The sequence below is a fragment of the Delphinus delphis genome, chromosome 2, assembly GCF_949987515.2.
Source record: "Delphinus delphis chromosome 2, mDelDel1.2, whole genome shotgun sequence".
In the NCBI taxonomy this organism is placed as follows: Eukaryota; Metazoa; Chordata; class Mammalia; order Artiodactyla; family Delphinidae; genus Delphinus; species Delphinus delphis.
The window spans coordinates 37,028,203-37,051,542 of NC_082684.1; the positions used below are offsets into that span (position 1 = coordinate 37,028,203).

General features: G+C 44.3%; 1 protein-coding gene across 1 annotated transcript in view; it reads right to left on the reverse strand.

Moving 5' to 3' along the window:
- FNTB (farnesyltransferase, CAAX box, subunit beta) overlaps positions 1–22,321 on the reverse strand; it is an 85,012-nt gene extending 62,691 nt beyond the window's left edge. Inside the window, exons 1-2 of the mRNA XM_060004395.1 lie at positions 22,114–22,321; positions 430–494 (exon numbers count right to left, since the gene is read on the reverse strand). Of these exons, the coding sequence (XP_059860378.1) occupies positions 430–494; positions 22,114–22,257 (209 nt within the window). The 5' untranslated portion in view covers positions 22,258–22,321. The remainder of the gene's footprint in view (positions 1–429; positions 495–22,113) is intronic.
- Between the last annotated feature and the right edge of the window lie 1,019 nt (positions 22,322–23,340).

Genomic DNA, 23,340 nt, shown 5'->3' on the forward strand with positions numbered 1-23,340 from the left:
ACATTTTCCCAGTCAAGTCATAATATACATCAAAGGAATCCATCCTTTGCCATCCCCCTGGACTCTACATCTGTTTCAAAGTGTTATATGAAAAGCTTGAGAGTTCTGAACATCAGCACAGCAGGTCAGAACTAAGCTTCAAGATCATGAACTTCCTCTCTCCACCTTCAGAGCTCAGAGTTCAGGCCCTGAGGGCATCCCCATGTAACAGCTGATGGCTCAGTTCAAGTGAGCAGCTCCTCTAGACAGTATTCTAATAGTGGTAGGAGCTGGGGTCAGGAGCACCTCCAGGGAGCCACAAGGTCAGGGAACACCAGCCGCACAGCAGACTCACCCCCTGAGGTTGGACAAGCTCAAGGAGGAAAGAAGAAAGGCTCCCATGGGAGGTGGTATTTCCCGGATCCCCTCAAACACTTAACCACAGCTTACCTTGGTACAAGGTGGTTGAACTTGTAAGAACTGAAGACCTCTTGGATCTTTTCTTCTACTTTTGCCTGGTAAGGATGCAGGAGATGGGAGAGAGAAAACAAATACAGATGAGACCTTTATCCACTTTATGTTCCTACTGCCACAAATGCCTACCAGCTAGAGTTCCTTGGTGTGACTTTGTACCTCACAGCATAACAAGACTGCATTCAGGGGTTCTGCAGGATGACAGGCTTGGGACAAGGACAGAGAGGGAAAGAATGCCCTGTACCACATTAGCATCACAACCGACTTCTCCAGAAAACTAATCCATGGTATCCAAACTAATGGCGATTCTGGAGTTTGGCACCCTGGCACCAGTTACTCAGGGAGCAGGTGAAGATGGACCCCTTTTGCTTGAAAGACCTGTTCTTGCCTGCTCTATGAAGTTGTTTAGGTGTTCGTTAACCGGCCATTCTCAAATATGCAATTAATTTCTGCCAAGGGTCCTACTTCTTATTGTCAGATTTAATGGTTTAAATATAGATTGAACAGTATTAAAATCCCCAAAGGGATTTACAAGAACATCAATCATGGAAACACCAAAGAAATAGCACACCTGGTCATTGGACCTGTGTCACACACCAGACTCCACAGTCCCATAAAACAAAGGATCTCGGAAAGTCAGGTCACAAAAGGAATGAGATGACCTGTCTCCTCTGAAGATCACACCATGATGTGGTCAGACAGCACAGATTCTGTAAGGAAAGGGTACGGCAGTGCAGGAGGGGGCTGGTCAACGGGATACAGGGTTTCACCTTCACGGCCATCCCTGCTTTGTGGTGAGGCAAGTCCTTGCTGAGATTTCAAGATATATAATAATGTCCTCTCTGGGAAATATCAAAAATGCATTATTTGTTTCTGAAACACCTGAGTTAGAGCTTCCAGTTCCTTTTTTTTTTTTTTTTTTTTGTGGTTCGCGGGCCTCTCACTGCTGTGGCCTCTCCTGTTGCGGAGCACAGGCTCCGGACGTGCAGGCTCAGCAGCCATGGCTCACGGGCCCAGCCGCTCCGCGGCATGTGGGATCTTCCCGGACCGGGGCACGAACCCCTGTCCCCTGCATCGGCAGGCGGACTCTCAACCACTGCGCCACCAGGGAAGCCCAAGCTTCCAGTCCCTTTGACAAGCTTCCAAAAATCACGATGAGGGGAGCAGTGATGTGAGTCAGCTAAAATGGCAGTCCATCTAAAATTCATTTATATTTGGTTTTAGGATATGCTTTGGTATTTGCCTTTGAACATGAGTTTCAGGGATTACCTGGCCAAGAATTTATAATACTTCAAAAAACAGACTGAAGTCACTGTGAGAATTCGACTCAGAAGAAGTAAGAAAGTTCTCCCAGACCCCTCACGATGCTTTCTCCATGCCAGACACTGATGTGGGACTAATACAAAGCACCAGCCTAAATGAAACACAGACTGCATTTTTCAGTCGTGCCTTCCTCGTCTATACGTTGAAAGGGATAAAAAAAAAAAAAAAATACGAGAAACATATGTCAGGAAGATCATGAAATAAAAATATTTGCCTACCAGGTTTGGACACACAGTTTTTCTGGGCAGGAGCGTGCTGTTTCCCCCTTTGCCTGCCAAAGCAGTAAAGCTATTCTTTCTACTTCACCCGAAACTCTATCTCCAAGATTCGATTCAGCCCCAGTGCACAGAGGTCGAGTTTTCGGCATCACTAGGAGTGGAACCGCTGGATCATTATGATAACTTTATGTTTAATCATTTGAGGAACTGCCAGACTGTTTTCCAGAGCAGTTGTACCATTTTATATTCCCATCAGCAGTATATGAGAGCTCCAATTTCTTCACATCCTCAGCAACACATTATTATCTATGTTTCTGATCATAGCCATCCTAGTGTGTGTCAAGTAGTATTTCACTAGTTGTTTTTTTTTAAATAAATTTATTTTATTTTTGGCTGCATTGGGTCTTCGTTGCTGCGTGTGGGCTTCTCCCGAGTTGCAGCGAGCGGGGGCTACTCTTCATTATGGTGCATGGGCTTCTCACTGTGGTGGCTTCTCTTGTTGTGGAACACGGGCTCTAGGCATGCGGGCTTCAGTAGTTGCAGCACGTGGGCTCAGTAGTTGTGGCTCGCGGGCTCCAGAGTGCAGGCTCAGTAGTTGTGGCACACGGGTTTAGCTGCTCCGTAGCATGTGGGATTTTCCCAGACCACGGCTCGAACCTGTGTCCCCTGCATTGGCAGGTGGATTCTTAACCACTGAGCCACCAGGGAAGCCCTCACTATAGTTTTGATTGCCTTTCCCTGATGACTAATGATGTTGAGCATCTTTTTACAGGCTTATTGGCCATTTGTAGATATTCTTCGGAGAAATGTCTATTCAGGTCTTTGTTCATTTTTTAAAGTGGGTTGTCTTCTTACTAATGAACTGTAATAAGTCCTTATATATTCTATCAATAGATACAAGTTCCTTGTCATATTCCCATTCTGTGGGTTGTCTCTAGGAACTAGTGTATTTTTTAATAAAAAGAGATCACTTCAGAGCACAAAGTATGATTTTTAGAGTACAACTTTTAAAATAATACTAGCAATGAGCCTGTATTTTTTTTGACAAATAGTAATGGATTAATATAGAAATTTAAAACTAGTCATCTGAGGATAAGAAAATGAAAGTCATCCCCAAAATATAACATCCTTTTTTGCCTCTCCTTCTCCACACACAGTCTGCTAGTGTGATATAAATCGTAGTAATTTTGTCACTGGGAAGATGTAAGCATTCTTTGAATGTTCTGATTTGCATAGTGGAAGGAAAGGAAGAAAGCTAGTTGTATACAAAAGAGTTAACACAGCAGGCCTGAGACTACTATCCTTAGAAAGGCCTACTTGAAAGGTAGACCCTGGCTGGAGTCTGGGAGCCTGGATCTCGGGAGGGCTCTCACCATTCCCAGAACTGATAAGACAGGCTCACTGAGCCTAAACTGTGTAAACAACGTGGTTTATGGTGAACAGCTATCTTCCTTCTGGGAGTCTGGAATTACGCTAGAAATAGGGTGCCTATGTGACCAGCCCCAGTAAAAGCCATGAGCACCCAGTCTCTAATGAGCTTCCCTGGTAGCTCTGCATGTGTGGTCACAGTTCAATGCTGGAGAAATTAAACACGTCCCCTGTGACTCCACTGGGAGAGAACTCCTGGAAGCTTGTGCCTCGTTTCCTGCAGACTTCAGCCCACGAGCCTTTTCCCTTGGCTGATTTTGTTCCGTAGCCTGTTGTTGTAATAAATCATAACCATGAGGACAGCTATATGCTGAGTTCTCTGAATCTTTGTGTAAGCAGATAAGGTAGAGGGTCCCCGGAGAAAGAAAACCAGTCATGGCTTTCTTGACATAGGAGAGGCCATTTTGGCCTAAGCCATTCTGGGATCTAAGCCTGGCCACAATGCTTGCCCTTTAATAGGTCTTAGAAATCAATGATCTTAAGAGAAGAAAGAATGCAGACGCTGACTGTAATCAGGCAAGAGAAATAACAATAGCGAAGATAATATATTAGTTATAAAGACTCCCAGTTCTCTTTCAATGGTAAAGAGTAGCCTGATGTACTGGAACCTAAGGGCTGATGATGTTGACCTTTTCTGAACTTCTGACTTCAATCAGCTAAAGCTTGGACTCTGTTGACCACCCAAGCCCCATCATGAATATGCATGTGCCCTTAGCTTAAAACTTCCCCAATTTTGCTGTTGGGAGAGACACTGCTTTGGGAAAGAGCCCCAGTGTTCTCCTTACTTGCTGCAAGGAATAAATCCTTCCTTCTCCCGATCTTTGGCTCCGTTGTGTCTTTTGGCTCAACACCCACCAAGAGGCAAACCAGTTTTCAGGTAACACTAGTAGTGAATCAGTGAACCTAGGAGTGGTCTTGGGGACCTCCAAAACATGAGGAGAATTAAAAATTTAGCCTTTGGGACAGAATTAAGAGAAGCAGTCACAACAATTGCATAATGTCTATGAAGCAAGATCTATAGTTAAATTCCTTTTTAAAATTTTATCGAAATTCTCACTTTAAATATAGGAGAACTGGGGGTAACTATTAAAAAACAAAGTTACCTAAGTCATGAAGAACTCTAACACTACACAGCTCTCAAATCAGAATTAGGAAGGGAGGAAGGGAGGGAGGGAGGGAGGGAGGGAGGAAGGAAGGAAGGAAGGAAGGAGGGATTGGCTTCAACATAGGGATGCTAAAGCATGTCTGCTTTCCCTGGCCTTTCATTTTATCTTGAATTTCCATGTTTCCTTTCCATCCCAAAGGAAGGGACCCTTCTGTTTTAGTTAATTTCTCTTTTCTGCATGAGAGCTCCCACAGGCAAGGCAGCTATCAACTGAGTACAATACAAAGGGTTATTAACAGCCCTACAATAGCAGATACTTTTCTCTTGCATAAACAGCAAAAAGCCCATAGGTTCATTTCCCTTGAGCACAAAGCACACAGTTTGTGACCATGTTAATGAAAGTGATATGGCTCTCTTGGGAGGAGGATGACATCCTAAAGCATCTGTTCGGTTTCAGGAACATTGCTACATGAAATGTTATAAGAAATGCCATCAGGACTAGTCACCAAAAAATTCAGTCCCAAGGGATTAGCTCTTCAAAAATTTTAAACAGCCTGAAATAAAGGAACCTTGATTGGCTCCTGATTCAAAACACACACCAAAAAGATATAAAAAGAATCTTGAGACAATTGGGGAAATTTAAAAATAAATTGGAGGGAATTCCCTGGTGGTGCAGTGGTTAGGACTCCGTGCTTTCACTGCCGAGGGCCAGAATTCAATCCCTGGTCAGGGAACTAAGATATCACAAGCCACATGGCTTGGCCAAAAACAAAACAAAACAAAAAAATAAAACATAAAAAATAAATTGGATATTAGATGATATTATACAATTACTTTTAATTTTCTTAGGTGTGATATTATTGCCCTGATGTAGAGGAACATTATTCTTAAGAGACGCATGCTTTATTATTTAGGGGTAAAGTGTCATAATATCTTCATCTTTCTTTCAAAGATTCGGGGAAAAAAAACCAGTCATATACATATATACACGTGTGTACATACACACACATATAAACATACACACACACACCCCCAAAGGAAAAGTTGTGTCCACCACTGTGAAACAGGAGGGAAAGGGGCAGGGCACTACCCATGAAAGAATGACATAGCCCGAGGACATGACATAAACTGATTAGAACCAAATGGGTCCAAGATGGCAGACAAGTCAACTTCCACGAGACCTTGAGTCTCAGTATACACTCGCTGTAACACATCAGGAAGCTAAATGACACACCCACAGGCACCAAGACAGTTCTAAGACTGACCATAAGGATCAAAAAGTGGGCGGTGGGGCTTCCCTGGTGGCACAGTGGTTGAGAATCTGCCTGCTAATGCAGGGGACACGGGTTCGAGCCCTGGTCTGGGAGGATCCCACATGCCGCGGAGCAACTTGTCCCGTGAGCCACAACTACTGAGCCTGCGCGTCTGGAGCCTGTGCTCCGCAATAAGAGAGGCCGCGATAGTGAGAGGCCCGCGCACCGCGATGAAGAGTGGCCCCCGTTTGCCACAACTAGAGAAAGCCCTCGCACAGAAAAGAAGATGCAACACAGCAAAAATAAATTAATTAATAAACTCCTACCCCCAACATCTTCTTTTTAAAAAAAAAAAAAGTGGGCGGTGGCCCAATTCCTGGAAATCCCCGCCCCTTCCCAAAATAGCTGAAATACTCCTGCCACTCATTAGCCTATGAAATTACCCAACCCTATAAAAACTGACAACCCCTTACCCTGGTGCCTTTCTCACCTTCTGAGATGGTCCACACTCTGTCTGTGGAGTGTGTTTCTCTCTAAATAAATCTACTTCTTTTTTTAAAAAAATAAATTTATTTATTTATTTATTATGTTTTGGCTGCGTTGGGTCTTTGTTGCTGTGCCCAGGGCTTTCTCTAGTTGTGGTGAGCAGGGGGCTACTCTTTGTTGCGGTGTGCAGGCTTCTCATTGCGGTAGCTTCTCTTTGTCGCGGAGCACAGGCTCTAGGCACGCGGGCTACAGTAGTTGTGGCACATGGGCTCTGTAGCTGTGGCTCGCGGGCCCTAGAGTGCAGGCTCAGTAGTTGTGGCACACAGGCTTAGTTGCTCCATGGCATATGGGATCTTCCCGGACCAGGGATTGAACCTGTGTCTCCTACATTGGCAGGTGGATCTTCAACCACTGCACCACCAGGGAAGTCCCTAAATCCACTTCTTACCTATCACTTTGTCTCTCACTGAATTCTTTCTGCGATGAGACATCAAGAACCTGAGCTTCATTAAGTCCTAAAACCAGGTGTGTGATCTCAGTTGGAAGAACCCTGGTTCTTCCTAATTCTGATTTGTGTGAACCCTGGTTTTGGCCAGGTTCAAGTCCCAGCCTCGTGGGTTCAAGTCCCAGTCAGGTTTTTGGCTGGGTTCGAGTCCCGCCACATGGGTTCAAGGCCCAATCTGAGGTGCATGGTTTCAGCTGGCAACCACGAAGGGATGGTGATAAGGTAAGAATGTTGAGAGTTAGGTTTTGGTCCTAAAGAGGCCCTTGTGATGCTGCGAGCCAGTATACTGGGGAGGACGCTCTGCCAGTGTCTGCTCATTTTTGACCGGAAGGTCAATCCTGTTGCTTGTGCACATGCAACAGCAGATCCAGGACAGAATTGTTAATCTCTATACTCATCTCCCTGACTCTGAGGTTTTTCTCCTACATTCTTGCATTCTTGTTCGTTCCTACTCCATTTCTTTCTTTCTTCCATTAACCCCAGAAAACCTGTGTGACCACCAAGGTGTACTTTTTATTGCTTTTACTCCCCTCCCTCTGACCCTTACAAGTGCTGACCCTTTTTTTTTTTTGCCGTACGCGGGCCTCTCACTGTTGTGGCCTCTCCCACTGCGGAGCACAGGCTCCGGATGCGCAGGCTCAGCGGCCATGGCCCACGAGCCCAGCCGCTCCATGGCATGTGGGATCTTCCCGGATCAGGGCACGAACCCGTGTCCCCTGCATCGGCAGGCGGACTCCCAACCACTGCGCCACCAGGGAAGCCCCATAAATGCTGACCCTTTATTCCCAACTTATAGCTAGACCAACTCCCACTCATTATCAACACCATTGGGGATGTCTTCTATGCTGTTTCTTTGTGACAACTTTTTGGGCACTAACACCTGGTTGGGAGACTACCCTGGAAGGGACAGCATCTAAAGTCATAAGTACAAATCTTCACCAAATTGCACGGTGGATTTTACTTAAGAGTGGAGTTTTGGACAGCTCAGGAGCTTGTCTAAAATGGGTCAGGCTGCATTAATCCCAACCAATACCCCTCTGGGCCATATACTCTGGGATTGGGAAAGATTTGGACAACAGGAATTAAATGGAAAAAACTTAGTAGGTTATGTAATCAGGTTTGGCCGCAATATGAGTTAGGAAATTTAAAATTGAGTGAAGTACCCTGTGTTCAAATTTCCATGGCCTTGTATCTAGGCAATGGAACCCAAAAGGAATTTAAGGCATGTGTAGCTTGGAGGGATAACTCTAGGAAGTACACTGAGTACATTTTAACTGACCCACCCTACAGGGCCATGGATCCCAAAGGAACATGGTTCCCTTCTCCCCCGAGGTACAGGCCCTTTTGGCTACGCATTTCATAGCCCAGTCTGACCCAGACATCAGGAGCAAAATTCAGAAAACAACTGCTGGTCCTCAGACTCTGATGAACAATTTGTTCCAATTGGCTTATTTGGTTTTCGGTTAATAGGGATATGGTCGAAAAGGCTGAACGCACCCAGAGAAATATGCAAAAGGCCCAGATGACGGCAGTGGCTTTGTCCACTCAGAGACCACCAAAGGGGAAGTTGGCTTTTCTGGGCCAACCTGGCCCTGGCAGACCACAGGGTCCATGGGTAGCCATACAAGGCCAGTGTACCCTGTGTGGATACAACGGACTGGAGGGAGGATTGTGATCAATGTGCCCTTTGCAAACAGCCAGGGCATTGGAAGAGGGAATGCCCCATACGCCAGAGAGCGACGGGGGGGGGGGGGGGGGGGGGGGGGGGGGCCTCAGTCATTGATGGTTTTGCAATCAGAAGACTGAAGGGGCCCAAGGCCGAAAGTGGCTCTACCTAGAGATACCATCTACATAACTAATGTAGAGCCTTGGGTGGTCACTGATGTCGTGGGCCACAAGACAGGATTTCTTAACGACACTGGTGCAACCTTGGTCTTAACCCAAAGGATTGGAAACCTTAGCAGTCATAAGGAATACATAATGGAGCTGTTAGGGAAGAGACAGGGGCACACCTTCCTGGAACCCCTTTTGTGCAAGATCAATGGCCAGCTGTTTTTACATTCCTTCTTGTTTGTGCCTGACTGTCCCTTCCCTTTAATGGGAAGAGATTTATTAACTAAGTTAGGGGCCACTCTGTTTCTTGAGGGGCAAGGGAACCACCCTCATCACCAAATGGTTCTAACAAAAAGCAACAAGGAACAGATAATCTGAAGCTAAAATAGAAGGCTTAGTAGACCCTGGAATGTGGACTATCGAGGTTCTGGGCTTGGCCAAAGGTATCCAGCCAGTGGTTATTAAGTAAAAAGGGTTATATATCGTCTAAATATAAGGTACAAATTTCTTAAACCTAGGGAAGATCCTCAAAAATGTTTGTAAATAGATTACCAAAACAGGAGGCCACTGGTCTGACTAAACTAACCATAGCTGATATTTAGAGCCTGATAGGAATTTTGGAAGAGGCCTTCTCCCCTAAGCTAAATAAGGAAAAGTAAAACTTTCCAACCTAAATGAATGGGTATGTCAGTCCTTCAATATCATTGAGGTAACCACCCAATTCTCTGAGAAAGAAAACAAGACTGCCCTTGTTTTACAAATGTAGTCTTTACAGGACCAGAGGTGTGGCTCCAAAAATAATCCAAAACCCACCAATCCTTTCACCACTCCCCAGACCTTCCCTATTTATTTTAAGAGACTTGTAAGTGTTAAACAAAGGGGAAACAGTCATCCTAGGAGGAACTTGCCAGTATCTTTGAGATGCAAATGTCCTCTCAGGAACCCTTATCTCTGCCATCTTTTTAAACGCAAATTTTAAAAAAGAGGGTAAAGTAATTTAGAACTTGACTTGTCAAGGATAAATAGAAATCCTAAGTGTCTTTTCTGTAAACACTAGTAAAAAGGGTTTAACCATCGACATAAGGTGACCTTGATTTGTTCCATCTGCCAGAAGCCCAATTTGAATCCAACCCCTTGTAACTGATAGGTTTTATGTTGTATCTGACTCAGGACTGAAATTTTGGAATGGGAACTATGAGGCCTCTGTGTTTGTTTGTGTGTTCATATGTATCTATATGTGTGTTGTGGGCGTGTGATATTGCCAAAAATGAATTCGTAAAAGAGCTCTACTTAACTGGCTAAAAAAAAAAATTAAGTGTTTATATAAATACTCAGAAATAGAAAATAATCTGGCCAGAATGCATTTCAGGTTCATGTCATCTGAAAAATATTCAGTACTAAACTGATATCTGGTATTGAAGGTGGCTTAAGCTTGTTGGTTTGATTAACACAGACCTGTTAGAGTCATCAATGATCAATGTCAAGTATAATCCTTCTGTTGTACCTAGGTTTATTAGAGGTCAAATAAGACCTTTTTCTGTTACAACTTTGTCAACAAGTAACTCAATGTGAAAAAAACTTTTAAGAAAAGTAAGATATGTGTTTTTAGTAAAAGAAGGTGTGAAGAATGAAGAATACTGAAAAGAGTTATACATGATCAGGATTTTCTAAGACTGGATTAAATTTAGTTGGGTAAATGGATTTTGCTGGGAATGGCCTGGGACAAGACTGGATTTGGTATGTTTCTTTGCCTTTTAAGTGATCTGTATTTGTTTTTGAGATCTCCTGTAACTTTAGTTAGGGAATAAGTATTGTCTCACAGTGACCTATGATCTTATTTGACCAAGTGTTTTGAAACTTTTTGACAAGCTTCCCAAATGTCAAATTTTAATTGTTTCTTTTGATTTCCAGCTAACTTTGGGGTAGAGGGCCCCTGAGGTATCTCAGAGAGAAATATTTAACTAGGATTATTTCGTATGTTAAGTTAAATGTAATCATTCGTAACTCTGGCTATTAGAACCACATTTCTTTATCGATTACACTGTTACCAGATGTTTAACCATGCCTTTTGTCATTTACTGATATTTTGTACTCTGATGCTGTTACAAAAAGTGCTTCATCATCAAGGAGATTCACAGAAAGGCCTTGGAAGCAGTTACAACAGTTCCACACCAAGATGATGGCTATGCGAGGACTCCAGCCCATACTGACTTAGAACAAGGAGCTGTATTGCCCCCTGGGGCCCCTAGATCAGGCATCCAGAGATTTTTACTCCCTGACAGGCAGGGTGAAGCAGTTACAGAAGACGGACCATCGCCCTTCTGCTTCCCATAAGAATATGGGATAGGGGCTTCCCTGGTGGTGCAGTGGTTGAGAGTCCGCCTGTCGATGCAGGGGACACAGGTTAGTGCCCCGGTCCAGGAGGATCCCACATGCCACGGAGCGGCTGGGCCCGTAAGCCATGGCCGCTGAGCCTGCGCGTCCAGAGCCTGTGCTCCACGATAGGAGAGGCCACAACAGTGAGAGGCCCACGTACCGCAAAAAAAAAAAAAAAAAAAAAAAATAGGAATACGGGATAAAATCTCTGAGGGGGGAATGAAACAGGAGGGAAGGGGGCAAGGCACTACCCATGAAAGAATGACATAGCCGGAGGACATGACATAAACTGATTAGAACCAAATGGGTCCAAGATGGCAGACAAGTCAACTTCCACGAGACCTTGAGTCTCAGTATACACTCATTGTAACACATCAGGAAGCTAAATGACACACCCACAGGCACCAAGACAGTTCTAAGACTGACCATAAGGATCAAAAAGTGGGTGGGGGCTTCCCTGGTGGTGCAGTGGTTAAGAATCCGCCTGCCAATGCAGGGGGCATGGGTTTGAGCCCTGGTCCGGGAAGATCCCACATGCCGCGGAGCAACTAGGCCCGTGCGCCACAACTACTGAGCCTGTGCATCACAGCTACTGAGCCTGTGAGCCGCAACTACTGAAGCCCGTGCGCCTAGAGCCTGTGCTCCACAACAAGAGAAGCCACCGCAATGAGAAGCCCAAGCACCACAATGAAGAGTAGCCCCGCTGCACGAAGATAACGCAGCCAACTATAAATAAATTGTTTTAAAAATTAGAAATCCCCGCCCCTTCCCCAAATAGCTGGAATACCCCTCCCACTCATCAGCCTATGAAATTACCCACCCCTATAAAAACTGACAACCCCTTACCCTGGTGCCACTCTGGCCTTCTGAGATGGCCCACCCTCTGTGGAGTGTGGTTCTCTCTAAATAAATCCACTTCTTATCTATCACTTTCTCTCTCACTGAATTCTTTCTGCGATGAGACATCAAGAACCTGAGCTTCATTAAGTTCTGAAACCAGGTGTCTGATCTCAGTTGGAAGACTGTGGGTTTTGGCCAGGTTCAAGTCCCAGCCTCGTGGGCTGAAGACCCAAACCGAGTTTTGGCTGGGTTTGAGTCCCAATCTGAGTTGCATGGTTTCAACTGGGTTATCTCCACCTTTGTCCTTTTTTTTTGTGGGGGGGGGGGGGGATGCCAAGCTGCACGGCATGTGAGATCTTAGTTCCCCCGACCAGGGATGGAACCCATGTCCCCTGTGGTGGAAGCAAGAAGTCTTTAACCACTGGACCGCCAGGGAAGTCCCTCCACTTTTGTCCTTGACAAGACTATCTCACAATTCTGTAGAGGTAGAATTTGCAGAAAACTGATAGTAATGCAAACAATTTCTGTCCACAGAAATACAAATTGTATCTAGTAAAATGGAAGTACTTGTAAATGCAAGTATAATGAATATTGCCCAGTTTCGCATCCATTTGCAAATCTACTTCAGCATCCCTATCTGACTTCAAAGGTGGTATGTTGAGTTCCTGTCTGAACTAGTTGTAATATCTTACTGGGTCCATGAGTCAAATAAAATCTTGGACATGTGTTCATTTTATATTTGTGTGAGTCGTGATTTTATCTTCTTTTAAAATTTATCCTTGAACAGTTTATATGGCGGGGGGGGGATTAGGTGGAGGACAAACAGATACTGTCAATTTTTCTGTATATTTGACATTTTTTGTAATAAAAAGTTAGAGGAACCAAGATTCCATCACAACTTTATCTAGGTATAAGAAAGATTTTTGAAAAGTCAAATACATCTGCACACACACACACCAGTACTTTATATGTATAGTAGCTAAATAAAGGTTTAAACCAATTAGAGAGTGTTTCTGTCAATTTAAAAGCAAAATACTCTACAGTGTGACACCGGCAGAGACTTTCCTTGACCAAACCTTAGTCAGGCTCCTCTGAATCCTCCTCCCAACTAGGCCTTGACTTTTTTTTTTTTTTTTTTTTTTTTTGTGGTACGTGGGCCTCTCACTGTTGTGGCCTCTCCCACTGCGGAGCACAGGCTCCGGACGCGCAGGCTCAGCAGCCATGGCTCACGGGCCCAGCCGCTCCGCGGCATGTGGGATCTTCCCAGACCGGGGCACGAACCCGTGTCCCCCGCATCGGCAGGCGGACTCTCAACCACTGCTAGGCCTTGACTTTTATACTTCTGTGTCCATCATCGTATCACCTATTTTTAGCAAGAATCCTGCTAAGTTGGTTTAGCCAGAATCCCCCATCCCCACTATCTGATCAGGTTCCTCATCTTCCACCATCCCCCAGTGATGTCTGACCAACTTGGCCTGCCTTCACAAGGAATCCTTTTAAGTCAGTTTAGCCAGATTCCCCACCTACCTTTGATGATTCCTCTTACTAATACACCATCCACCAATCCCCCCACCTTGCTCCTTGGCTATAAATTCCCACCTTTCCTTGTTGTTTTCAGACTTGAGCCCCATCTCTCTCCCCTACTGCAAAACCCCATCATAGCGGTCCTCCTTGAACAAAGTCTTCCTTTAACAAGTGTCATGAATAATTTTTTCTTTAACAATACCTCTCCACACCCACCAGCAGAATGACTAAAGTTGAAAAGAGGGAAAACACCAAATGTTGGCAAGGATGTAGAGGAACCAGAGCCCTCACACATTGCTGATGAGAGTGTAACGTGTCTGATCACTCTGGAAAAGGTCAGCAGTTTCGTTTAAAACTAAACATACACCTACCCTGTGATCCAACGATTCCACCTGTAGGTTTTTACCCATGAAAACACATGATCATAAAAAGACTTCTACGAGAATGTTTATAGCAGCATTATTCATTATATCCAAAATCTGGCAACAGCTCAGTTGTCCATCAATAGGAGAATGGATTAAAAAACCAGCAACAGCAACCATTAGATCAAGTAGCTCAGAGGCAGTTTACCTGCAACCAAGCTGATCTTGTTAAGTATGTAAACTCTCAGGTCATAGACGTATAGAATCAGAAACTACTGGGATGGGGCCCACCCAGAGGATTCTTTTTAACAAGTCCTCCAGAGGATTCTGATGCATGCTGATGTTTGATAGATCAAAGGTTTTTTTTTTTAGTAGTGGTAACAGTCACTGGATTTCAGCTCAGAGGCTGATGCTTGAGTTTGACGTCAAATAGGACTTTCTTTTTTTTTTTTTTTTTCCTGGTACACGGGCCTCTCACTGTTGTGGCCTCTCCCGTTGCGGAGCACAGGCTCCGGACACGCAGGCTCAGCGGCCATGGCTCACGGGCCCAGCCGCTCCGCGGCATGTGGGATCCTCCCAGACTGGGGCACGAACCCGCGTCCCCTGCATTGGCAGGCGAACTCTCAACCACTGCGCCACCAGGGAAGCCCAGGACTTTCTTAACTTATTGCTGTTTTTTTTTTTAACCTGCTCACCACACTTTTCTTCTTCTTAATTAGCAAAGGATAAACGAAGGTGAGAAGGTAAAACATTCCTCTGAACAAATATCCTAATACTTTGAGTACAAAATTCAGAGGGAAGTCAGAGTTGACCTAGTCTCCTTAACCAGCTGGCAATCCTCTCTATCAAGGCTGAGATCCCTTATGAACCATGGGTTCTCAACCCTGGCTGCATATTAGAATTACCTGAGGAGCTTAAAAAATACTGATGCCTGGGTCCCACCCTCAAAGGTTCTGTTTTAATTGGTCTAGGGTACAACCCGGGGTGGTGGGCAAGACCAAAAGCTCCCCAGGTGATTCTAATGGTCAGCCAGGTTTGAGACCCACTGCCCTCACTGCCAATTCCCTTAAAAAAAAAACAAAACCTTGTTTTAACATCAGGTGTTCCAGAAGTAACGAAGGAAAACTAAGTTTAAATCATAAACCAAAATGAACACTAGAAAAAAGTTCCCAATGGCCTACAGATCCACAGGCTATGTTATCAGCAGTAACCTGCCTCATTCAAAGGACAGGTGCTTATCATCACTGTGCTATAATAGTCAACAATCCTCCTCTAACAGCATGTTTCATTAAAGAATTCCTAAAAGCCCATGCATATATGAAAACTTGGTTTAAGGCAGAGATGGGAAAATCTAATATCAAAGGAAAAAACATGGACAGTAAGTGTTGCTAGTGTAAAAATTACTTCCTATCTCTGATCCTAAAAATAATAAATAAATTCCAGGTTGATTAAATTTGAACATGAAAAACTTGAGTCAAGTCATTAAAACAGCAATATAGGAGAATATCTTTATATTCTTGGGATAAAGATTTCTTCAAAAAGCCCAAACTATAAGGAAAAAGACAAAGAAGAACATAAATATAAGCAAGGTTAAAGGCAAACAAGAGCCTAGGGGAAGATATTTGGAACATATGTAAAAGATACTATTTTTCCCAAATTAAGACCGCTGACCACCAACAATATCAAGTCTTAGAGAGGATGTGGACAAACTAGATCTCCAGTACACCACTAACTAGTGCTTAAATTACTAGAGTCACTATGGAGGGCAACATGGCAGCAGGTAATAACACTGAAAAGGCACAGACCCTACAACCCAGCAATTCTAACTCTCCAGTAGAGACATACCTAGAAAACCCTTGCTTGCCCTCCCAAGCTCTTTATAACATAACTTAGTCCTAACAGTACATCTCTCACTTTTCCAGTCATGAGGCACTCGATCACTTAGGATATGGCGAAAGGGGAACACAAGAGTTCAGAGGTAAGTCTATTAGTTTGTCAGAAGTTTACCCCTGCTTCTGACGGGGCACAGGCTAGGTGTTGCTACATACAGAATGGTTTTATGTTTGCCGAAGTAAGATTATACATATTGAGGAGTCCTAGAATATGCCATCCCAAAATATTCCTCGTTGGCATATGGATTATTTTGAGCTAAAGGCCATTGATAACCAGGAGGTGAAGGAAAAGCTCTAAAAACAGGGCATTAAGTTTCCTTTTGTAAAGATGTCTCCCTCTCCACACCAGGAGGTGGAGGACTCCAAACAACTCTTATCTATGGAGAAGGCACGGACTTGAATCTGAATAACAAACCTTACTAAACAACTCTTGTTTACCATACTTTTCCTGGACTTAGGGGAAACATAAATTGTCTCCCCAACCCAGAAGCCCCAAAACCCTTTTCTTTGTTTTAGCCTAAAATGGCATATAAACTCAAGTTCTAACTACCCCTTTGGGTGACTCATCGATAGGTGCTCCCATGTATACACAACAATGCACATGTTAATAAATTTCTGTTTATTTTTCTCTTGTTAATCTGTCTTTGGTCAGTCTAATTTACAGGGCCCCAGCTAGAGAACCTCAGCCGGGTAGAGGAAAAGGTTTTTTCCTCCCCTACTATATATTTATGTGGAAGTATATGCACATGTATCTTTATATAATATAAACTAATAAATATACATTTGTGTGTGTGTATAGTCTGTGTACATGCCATAAACTAGTATGTATATTACTTTGTGGTTTTCAACGATGGAGGGATTATGTGAGAATCTAGGGGTCAGAGATGAAGTGACTGCACCCACGTCCCCAAGACTTAGGTGCCATGGCAACATAGATGCAGATCTAACCATCTGCCTGCATTCTTGACAGCTCTGTTTAAAACATAGCTCCTGGAATTCTTCTAGAAATCCAATCGGAAGCACAGAATAATATCCATTCATAGCTGAGTGGTAAAAAACAACAAATGCATTTAGAATTTTCTCTTTCACAGCTTCTATCTAAAGCAAATCTCGTGATGCACCAACTTTCGTACCATAGACCTTCCCTTCTCCCTACATCTCCCCCTCTCTCCCAGAGGAGGACCCTTCCAGAAAGCAGATTTGCTGCCTGAGACTCATGCTAATGCTGAAGATGTGGTAAAAGAATCATTAATAGATTAACTATAAGAAAAGGATTCTTCCTAAAAAAAAATTATCCCTCAGAAAAAACAAGTCACCTTATAAGAAATCCTTACAAAGTTAACTCTTGCTGTGGGGAGTTCTTTCAATTCCTTATTTTGAATACAAAGTACGAGTTGGGGTTGACACATCATCCTGAAACAACCTCAGTCAAGGTCTGGTGTTGGCTGCCTACAGAAGTCAGCTGATGGTATCAATGAAAGGAGACAAATTAAACACAGATTTAATTCCTGGGGATATGAACTCACACTTGCACGTGCAAACTGCCACTGTAAACTCTTTTAAAGATCACTTTAAAAGTTAATAAAGTGTTTAAGTTGCGATGATCAAAGATATGCACCAACTGGACACACTGTAAAAGAATTAGAATTGTAATTTGTGATAAAATATTCAATATCTTCCCCATATTTAAAAGGGATGTATCTCAAAAAACTGAAAGTGTGGTCTGCAGACTCATATTCACTGATCCAAAGTACAGCTCCAGTGATGATAAAAACACAAAGGTCAAAGATGGATGTGAAGAGTTTGAAGACAAATATTCTATGAATTTATGAGGAGGAGAAAGAACAATATTTCTAAATTAGTGTGATTTTATAAAGTATGCGATTTTAAACAGGCACAGGTACCTAAATTTAAAATGCAAATCGTGTAAACAAGCCTTTGGTTCGTTTACCTACATACCTAATAGTATGTGTATTCTCGAGTTGACCAAAAAACACTTTAGGGGACTTTTTAATAGGGAAAATGGGGAAATTTTGATATTTGCACTTTCTAATAGTTGGGCAACATGGTATATGCTGAATTTCAATAAGATAAAATTGATTCACATAGCTAGCCTACTGACCACTTAACAAGCAGAGCTCTGGTCCCATCTATCAGAAGCATAAAAATCTAGTTAGTGTGACTATATTTAGGGACTTGCTCCACCTCTGTTTAATAATCTTTCAGATACTAGAACTTGAAACAAGTCAACAGCAGGAGCTCGGGATTCATTTCTGGATCCCTAATGTTCCCTCCTTCAGGATCTGCAGTGGTGCAATGCCCGTCACTTGCAGCCAGCTCTTTAGCCTGGCTCTCCATCCTGTCCCCACCCGCCACCAGCACTCACTCGTCATCAGGTCAGCCCCACCCATCCAGCTGACCTAATTCCCTACCACAGCCAACCTGGTCTTTCCCTCGTAACGGCTCCTCCCACTGGCATGGCTGCCGCCCTAACTCCATCCTTTACAGCCTAAGCCGAGTCCCACATCCTCCATGAAGTTGTCCTGACCGCCTCACCCCACAACAGATCGGCTTCCACTCCCTGAAATCCTCATGCAATGCAGTTATAATTTAGCACTTCATTACATGCTCTGCTGAGTCATTCTGTGATTGCTTCCGGCATATTCTTCTTTTTTTTTTTCCCCCTCTAAGAGAAAAGAATTTTGACTGAGACAAATAATTCTTCTAGATTCCCCCCAGAGTTGACTGGCACTTGACTGAATGTCGTATAATGACATCATGCCATTTCAAATGGAGAATGTTTCTGCCCCTGTTCAAGGGCAGTCTAAAGGGAAAACAAAAGTAGTACCTTCAGTAACAACTGTTGTTGGCAAACCTGCTACCTCTGAGATTGTACCGGTATTACCCTACCGGCCTGAATCACAGAGCATTTGCAATGGGGTGACTGCAGGTGGCACAAAAAAGGAAGACAATCGCTAATAATACAACCACATCTTGCTTTCTGGAGTCATAAAAGGTTCTCCGAGCATCAAATTCATCAGCTTGTCAAGAAATAAAACAGCCTGTCACAACAGAGACCTTCAAAAGATACCCAGAATCTCACCACTGCTCATTACGTCTACTACCACAGCCCTGAGCGAAGCTGCCATCACGTGTCACCTGCAGTACTGCAACAGCCACTAACTGGTTTCCCTGCACCCACGCTGGCCTCCTCACAATCTACTCTCAACAGCGACCTAAATGAGCCTGCTGAAATGCTCAACAGATTGTGTCAAAACCCTTCAATCATAGATCAGTCTGACTCCTGGTAGGAAACAGATGGCACATTCAAAGTGGGTGATTTGAGGAGAGTTCATATCATAACACAGGGGCTAGCAACACAAGGGTACTTCATCCCCTTCTAGACCCGAAATGTGAAGAGAAGGGGTAGAGAGGGAGACAGAGAGCTCCACGGAGAAGGCACCTAATTGGAGATGTGACCTTAAGTCTAGAGACACTCCCGCCCACACAATCCTGCGGGAAGGGAATATATACGCCAATCTCATCCTTCTCCCTCACTCTCATCCCCTATCAATACTCCCCATGGCCAAATGCAAACAGAAGGCAGAAAGCAAGGTTGCCTGTCAGTGCAGGTCCACCTCCTGGGGCACATCTACAGAGCAGGGTAGAAAAGGGTAGAGTGAATCTGGGGAGGTAAATGGAAGCTATTCAGCCAGATGGCTTCCCGTCTCAATCAGTGTATCTGAAAGTACGAGATCCAACCTTATCTCCTGTTCTGTTTGCTAACCTCTCTACTCAGTAGCTCTCCACTCACCAGGCACACCCCGCCTCAGGTCCTTTGTACTTGCTGCCTTCTCTGCCCAGAATGCTTTTCCCCCAGATACACACATGGCTTGTCCCCTCACCTACTTCAGCTCTCAGCTAAAACGTTACATCAGCAGAGGTTTCCTTTACCACCTTATATAAAAACCTCCCTTGCTCCTATCCCACCCATGCCTGGCATATCTATCTCCCTTATCTTGCTTTATTTTTCTCCACAGCACTTCTCTCTAACATTAGATAGATAGATGGATGGATAGATATTTTTTCCCCTTTTTAATTGACTGCCTCTCTGGCCTAGAACAAAAGTTTCATAAAGGCGTCCACTTGGCCTCTTTTGTTCACTCCCTTATACCCAGTGTCTAGAACAGTGCCTGGCACAAAGAAGGCACTCACGTATTTGTTGCATGAATGAAAATGAATGAATGGAACAAAAGAACCCATAGCTAAGGACTCTTTCCACTGTTCAGAGGTTTCACTCCTACTATCAAATCATTGTTAAGCAAATAAATAGGCTCCTGATAATCAGACAGGAAGCAGGTGACAAGCATTTTTTATTGGCAATGGCACAAAATTGAGTGCTGTCAGCAAACCCCTAAGAATAAGTGGAATCTTCAGTCAGAACCAAAGGAATAACAGCAGTGTCTTCTGTAAACAACTCCTAGCAAGGTTGTTTCTTCTTATGACTATATCATCATTAACCTACCAACCTAGTCCTTCTATAAGACTCAGTCTTCTCATCTGTAAAATGTGTAAGGATTGAATGACACAATGTATGGAGAGCATTTATTGGGTATGGAACCCAATAAATGGACACTATAATGATTATTAAAACATTGAGGAAGCCATGAGAATGAGATACCATGTTATCTTCCTATGATCTGGAACAGTTTATCCTAGACTTTTAAAACGTGAGCTGGAATAATGACACGGAAAGGAAGTATAAGATGCTTTGCTATCCACCACACAGTTGGGCCTAGATCTGAAAGACATCCTACAGTACCAGTGCTCCATATCAGAACCTAGTTTCCACACCTGGCCCAGACCTTGGCCAACCCTTTTGCAGGCCAGTACCTTGTTGCATCCATTTCTGCATCACTCATTATATCTAAGCACTTAGAACATAAGTGCTGCTTTTTCCCTCATAGGAACTAAGCAGGGCATGTGACTGCAAAAATAGTGTAAGCAAAAGAGAAAGAGCAGATCAGTAAAGCTCCTGGCGATGCTCCTGTTTTTGACTTACCCCTCTAACCATGGAAGTCTCTGTGCTGGTCCGCAAATTAGACCAAATTCTGATTCCCTTTTCTCCACTAACATTTTATCTATCCACAGCCTCATCTGCTGGGTCAATTCAGTTAACTACGCAAAAGGTGACCCCATAGTCTTAGGTCAGATAAAAAAAAAAGGCTTGACCTGAATCCACTCAACAATCCATCACTTAGGAATACTGCAAAGATCCTGTAGTAGCTTTTTCATTGATGGGAGATTTCTTTGCAATTTTTTGCAGAAGATTTCTGTAGAAGGACACACTGGTGGGCTAACTAACCTGGGAAGCTAGATTCAAAAGGTAAGTTTCCTTTCTACCTTAAAACCCATGAAACTTAAATCTCCAGTTAAAATATTCCCTCTGCTACTATGTGTATACGTGTGTATTCAAGCCCTTGCTTTTATTATTTTAGTCATAAATATACAATATAATAATTATCATTACTAATTTTTGCCAAAACTGAGGCTTCCAACCTCAGGCATGAAAATCAAAGCAGGTCCCTCCAAGATTAAGCCTAGGGATTGATCTTACTAAGAGATCTTATTTTAGTAAGCAGCCTGATGCTTACTTGTTAGTGCTAAAAAAAATCATTCTGATCACTTCTCCTAGTGACAGATGGGTAACCATTTCCACAGTAACTAACTTGGGACCAATTCCAATTGAGGAACGAGAAGAAAAACAAAACTATAATTCACTACTCATTCCGCAAACACGTTTCAAAGTGATAGGTCCCATCTACTTCGAGGCCTCAGTGAATGGCAAGTAGTACAAAATTCACACTCTTATTACAGCACTTCCCAAACTGTGCTGTTTTTCTCTCTGTCTTCCCCAACCACGCTCCTGATCAGGGGCTGTTTTATTTCTTTGCATTTCCATTGTTCGACATTGTGACCAACGCACTGCTGGTGCTCAAATGATTGAATGGCTACTAAAATGTCCCCCCACGAGGCAGGCGTCAAACCTGGCACTGTGGGTCATAAATTAAACATCATGGAATGGCATGACCGCAGTCTGGCCACTTCTTTTCCCCTCTATGTCCCAAAACTATAAGCAGGGTGGGGAATGTGCATTATCCATACGAGAACCTCCCGATGTCTGGCAAAATGGAGTGGGCTGTCCGACCCACCCGGGCTGCTTCAGTCCTCCAGGAACAGAACAAGATTCTCTCCGTTTCCTAAGGCAGAGGGGGCCCAGGTACTGTCCTCTCCCTCCAACCTTGACAACGACCCCTCCCCAACCGGCCCCACAAGCACTCCACTCTCCAGCCCAAGCCTGGGCGCCGGGAGCGTCCCAGAGGTGGGGGGGGCGCCGCGGAGCACTGTGGGAGCTGTAGTTCCCGGGTGGGTTCCGCACCCCGGCGGCCCTGAGGACCAGACTCCCGCTCCCAGAAGCCCCCGCGCGGGCGCCTCGCCCAGTCAAGCCAGCTCACCTGTTCCGTGGACGTGACTGTTTCTACCGAGTCGTCCTGCAACCGCTCCCGCGCGTGCTCGGGCCTCAGACTGTACAGCGGCTCTGACCAGACAGGGGAGGAAGATGGAGGGCAACAGTAGGTGAAGGAACTCGGAGAAGCCATGCTCTGGAAAGCAGCAGGCGGTGTATAGGACTCAGCTTCGTCAAAGAACAACGCGCCTTGAAACTCTAGCGGGCTAAGGCGCTACGGAGAGCGGGTAGAGTCAAAAGATTTTGAACGCGAATCGCTCCTGCCGCCTACACAACCTCAGGGAGTGAGTTGCTGGAATGCTGCCGCCCCCCATTGGGCAGAGGAGCTGCTGCAAGAGGCTCAGTTTCCTGGCGCGCAAGGAAGGATGTGTACATCTGAATTTCATTTCCCACACACACACCTTTTCAACATTCTGCTCATTCTCACTTACTTATGTCAGTAGTTCACAGTTTCGGGTGCCCAAGAACCCAATGAGGGTAACTTTTTTTTTTTTTTTTTTTTGCGGTACGCAGGCCTCTCACTGTTGTGACCTCTCCCGTTGCGGAGCACAGGCTCCGGGCGCGCAGGCTCAGCGGCCATGGCTCACGGGCCTAGCCGCTCCGCGGCATGTGGAATCTTCCCGGACCGGGGCGCGAACCCATGTCCCCTGCATCGGCAGGCGGACCGTCAACCACTGCACCACCAGGGAAGCCCGTGGGTAACTTTTAAAAAGGCATTTCTGACAGCTCTCCTGATTGCCTCAGTCATACTATTATGAACAGAATTATTGCACACCTTTGGGTACATGACAGCCGCCCAAGAGAAGCCAGCAGCTTCTCCACAAAGGAATTGCCACCTCAGTAGTCAGTGATGGAGGGAAGTGGCACTGCAATTCTCTCCTATCAATTTGGGGGTTACAGTGCAGTAGCAGGAACTAAAACTCAGTAGAAGGGACAAGTGTAAGTGAAACAACCAAGAAAGTATTCACTCATTTATTCAGCAATTTTTTTTATAGAGCACCTACTACATGTCAGGCACCCGTGCTAGGCCTCAAGAATACAAAAGTGGACAAAACAAACAACGTCCCCCCCCCCCGCCCTTGAGAACCTTACAGCCTAATGGAATTGATAGAATTAAGTGAACAAACACTAAAAAATCTGTGAACACTAGTGATGAATTGTATGAAGAAAAATAACAGGGTCTATGAGAGAAAGTAAACGAGGAGGGGACTAATTA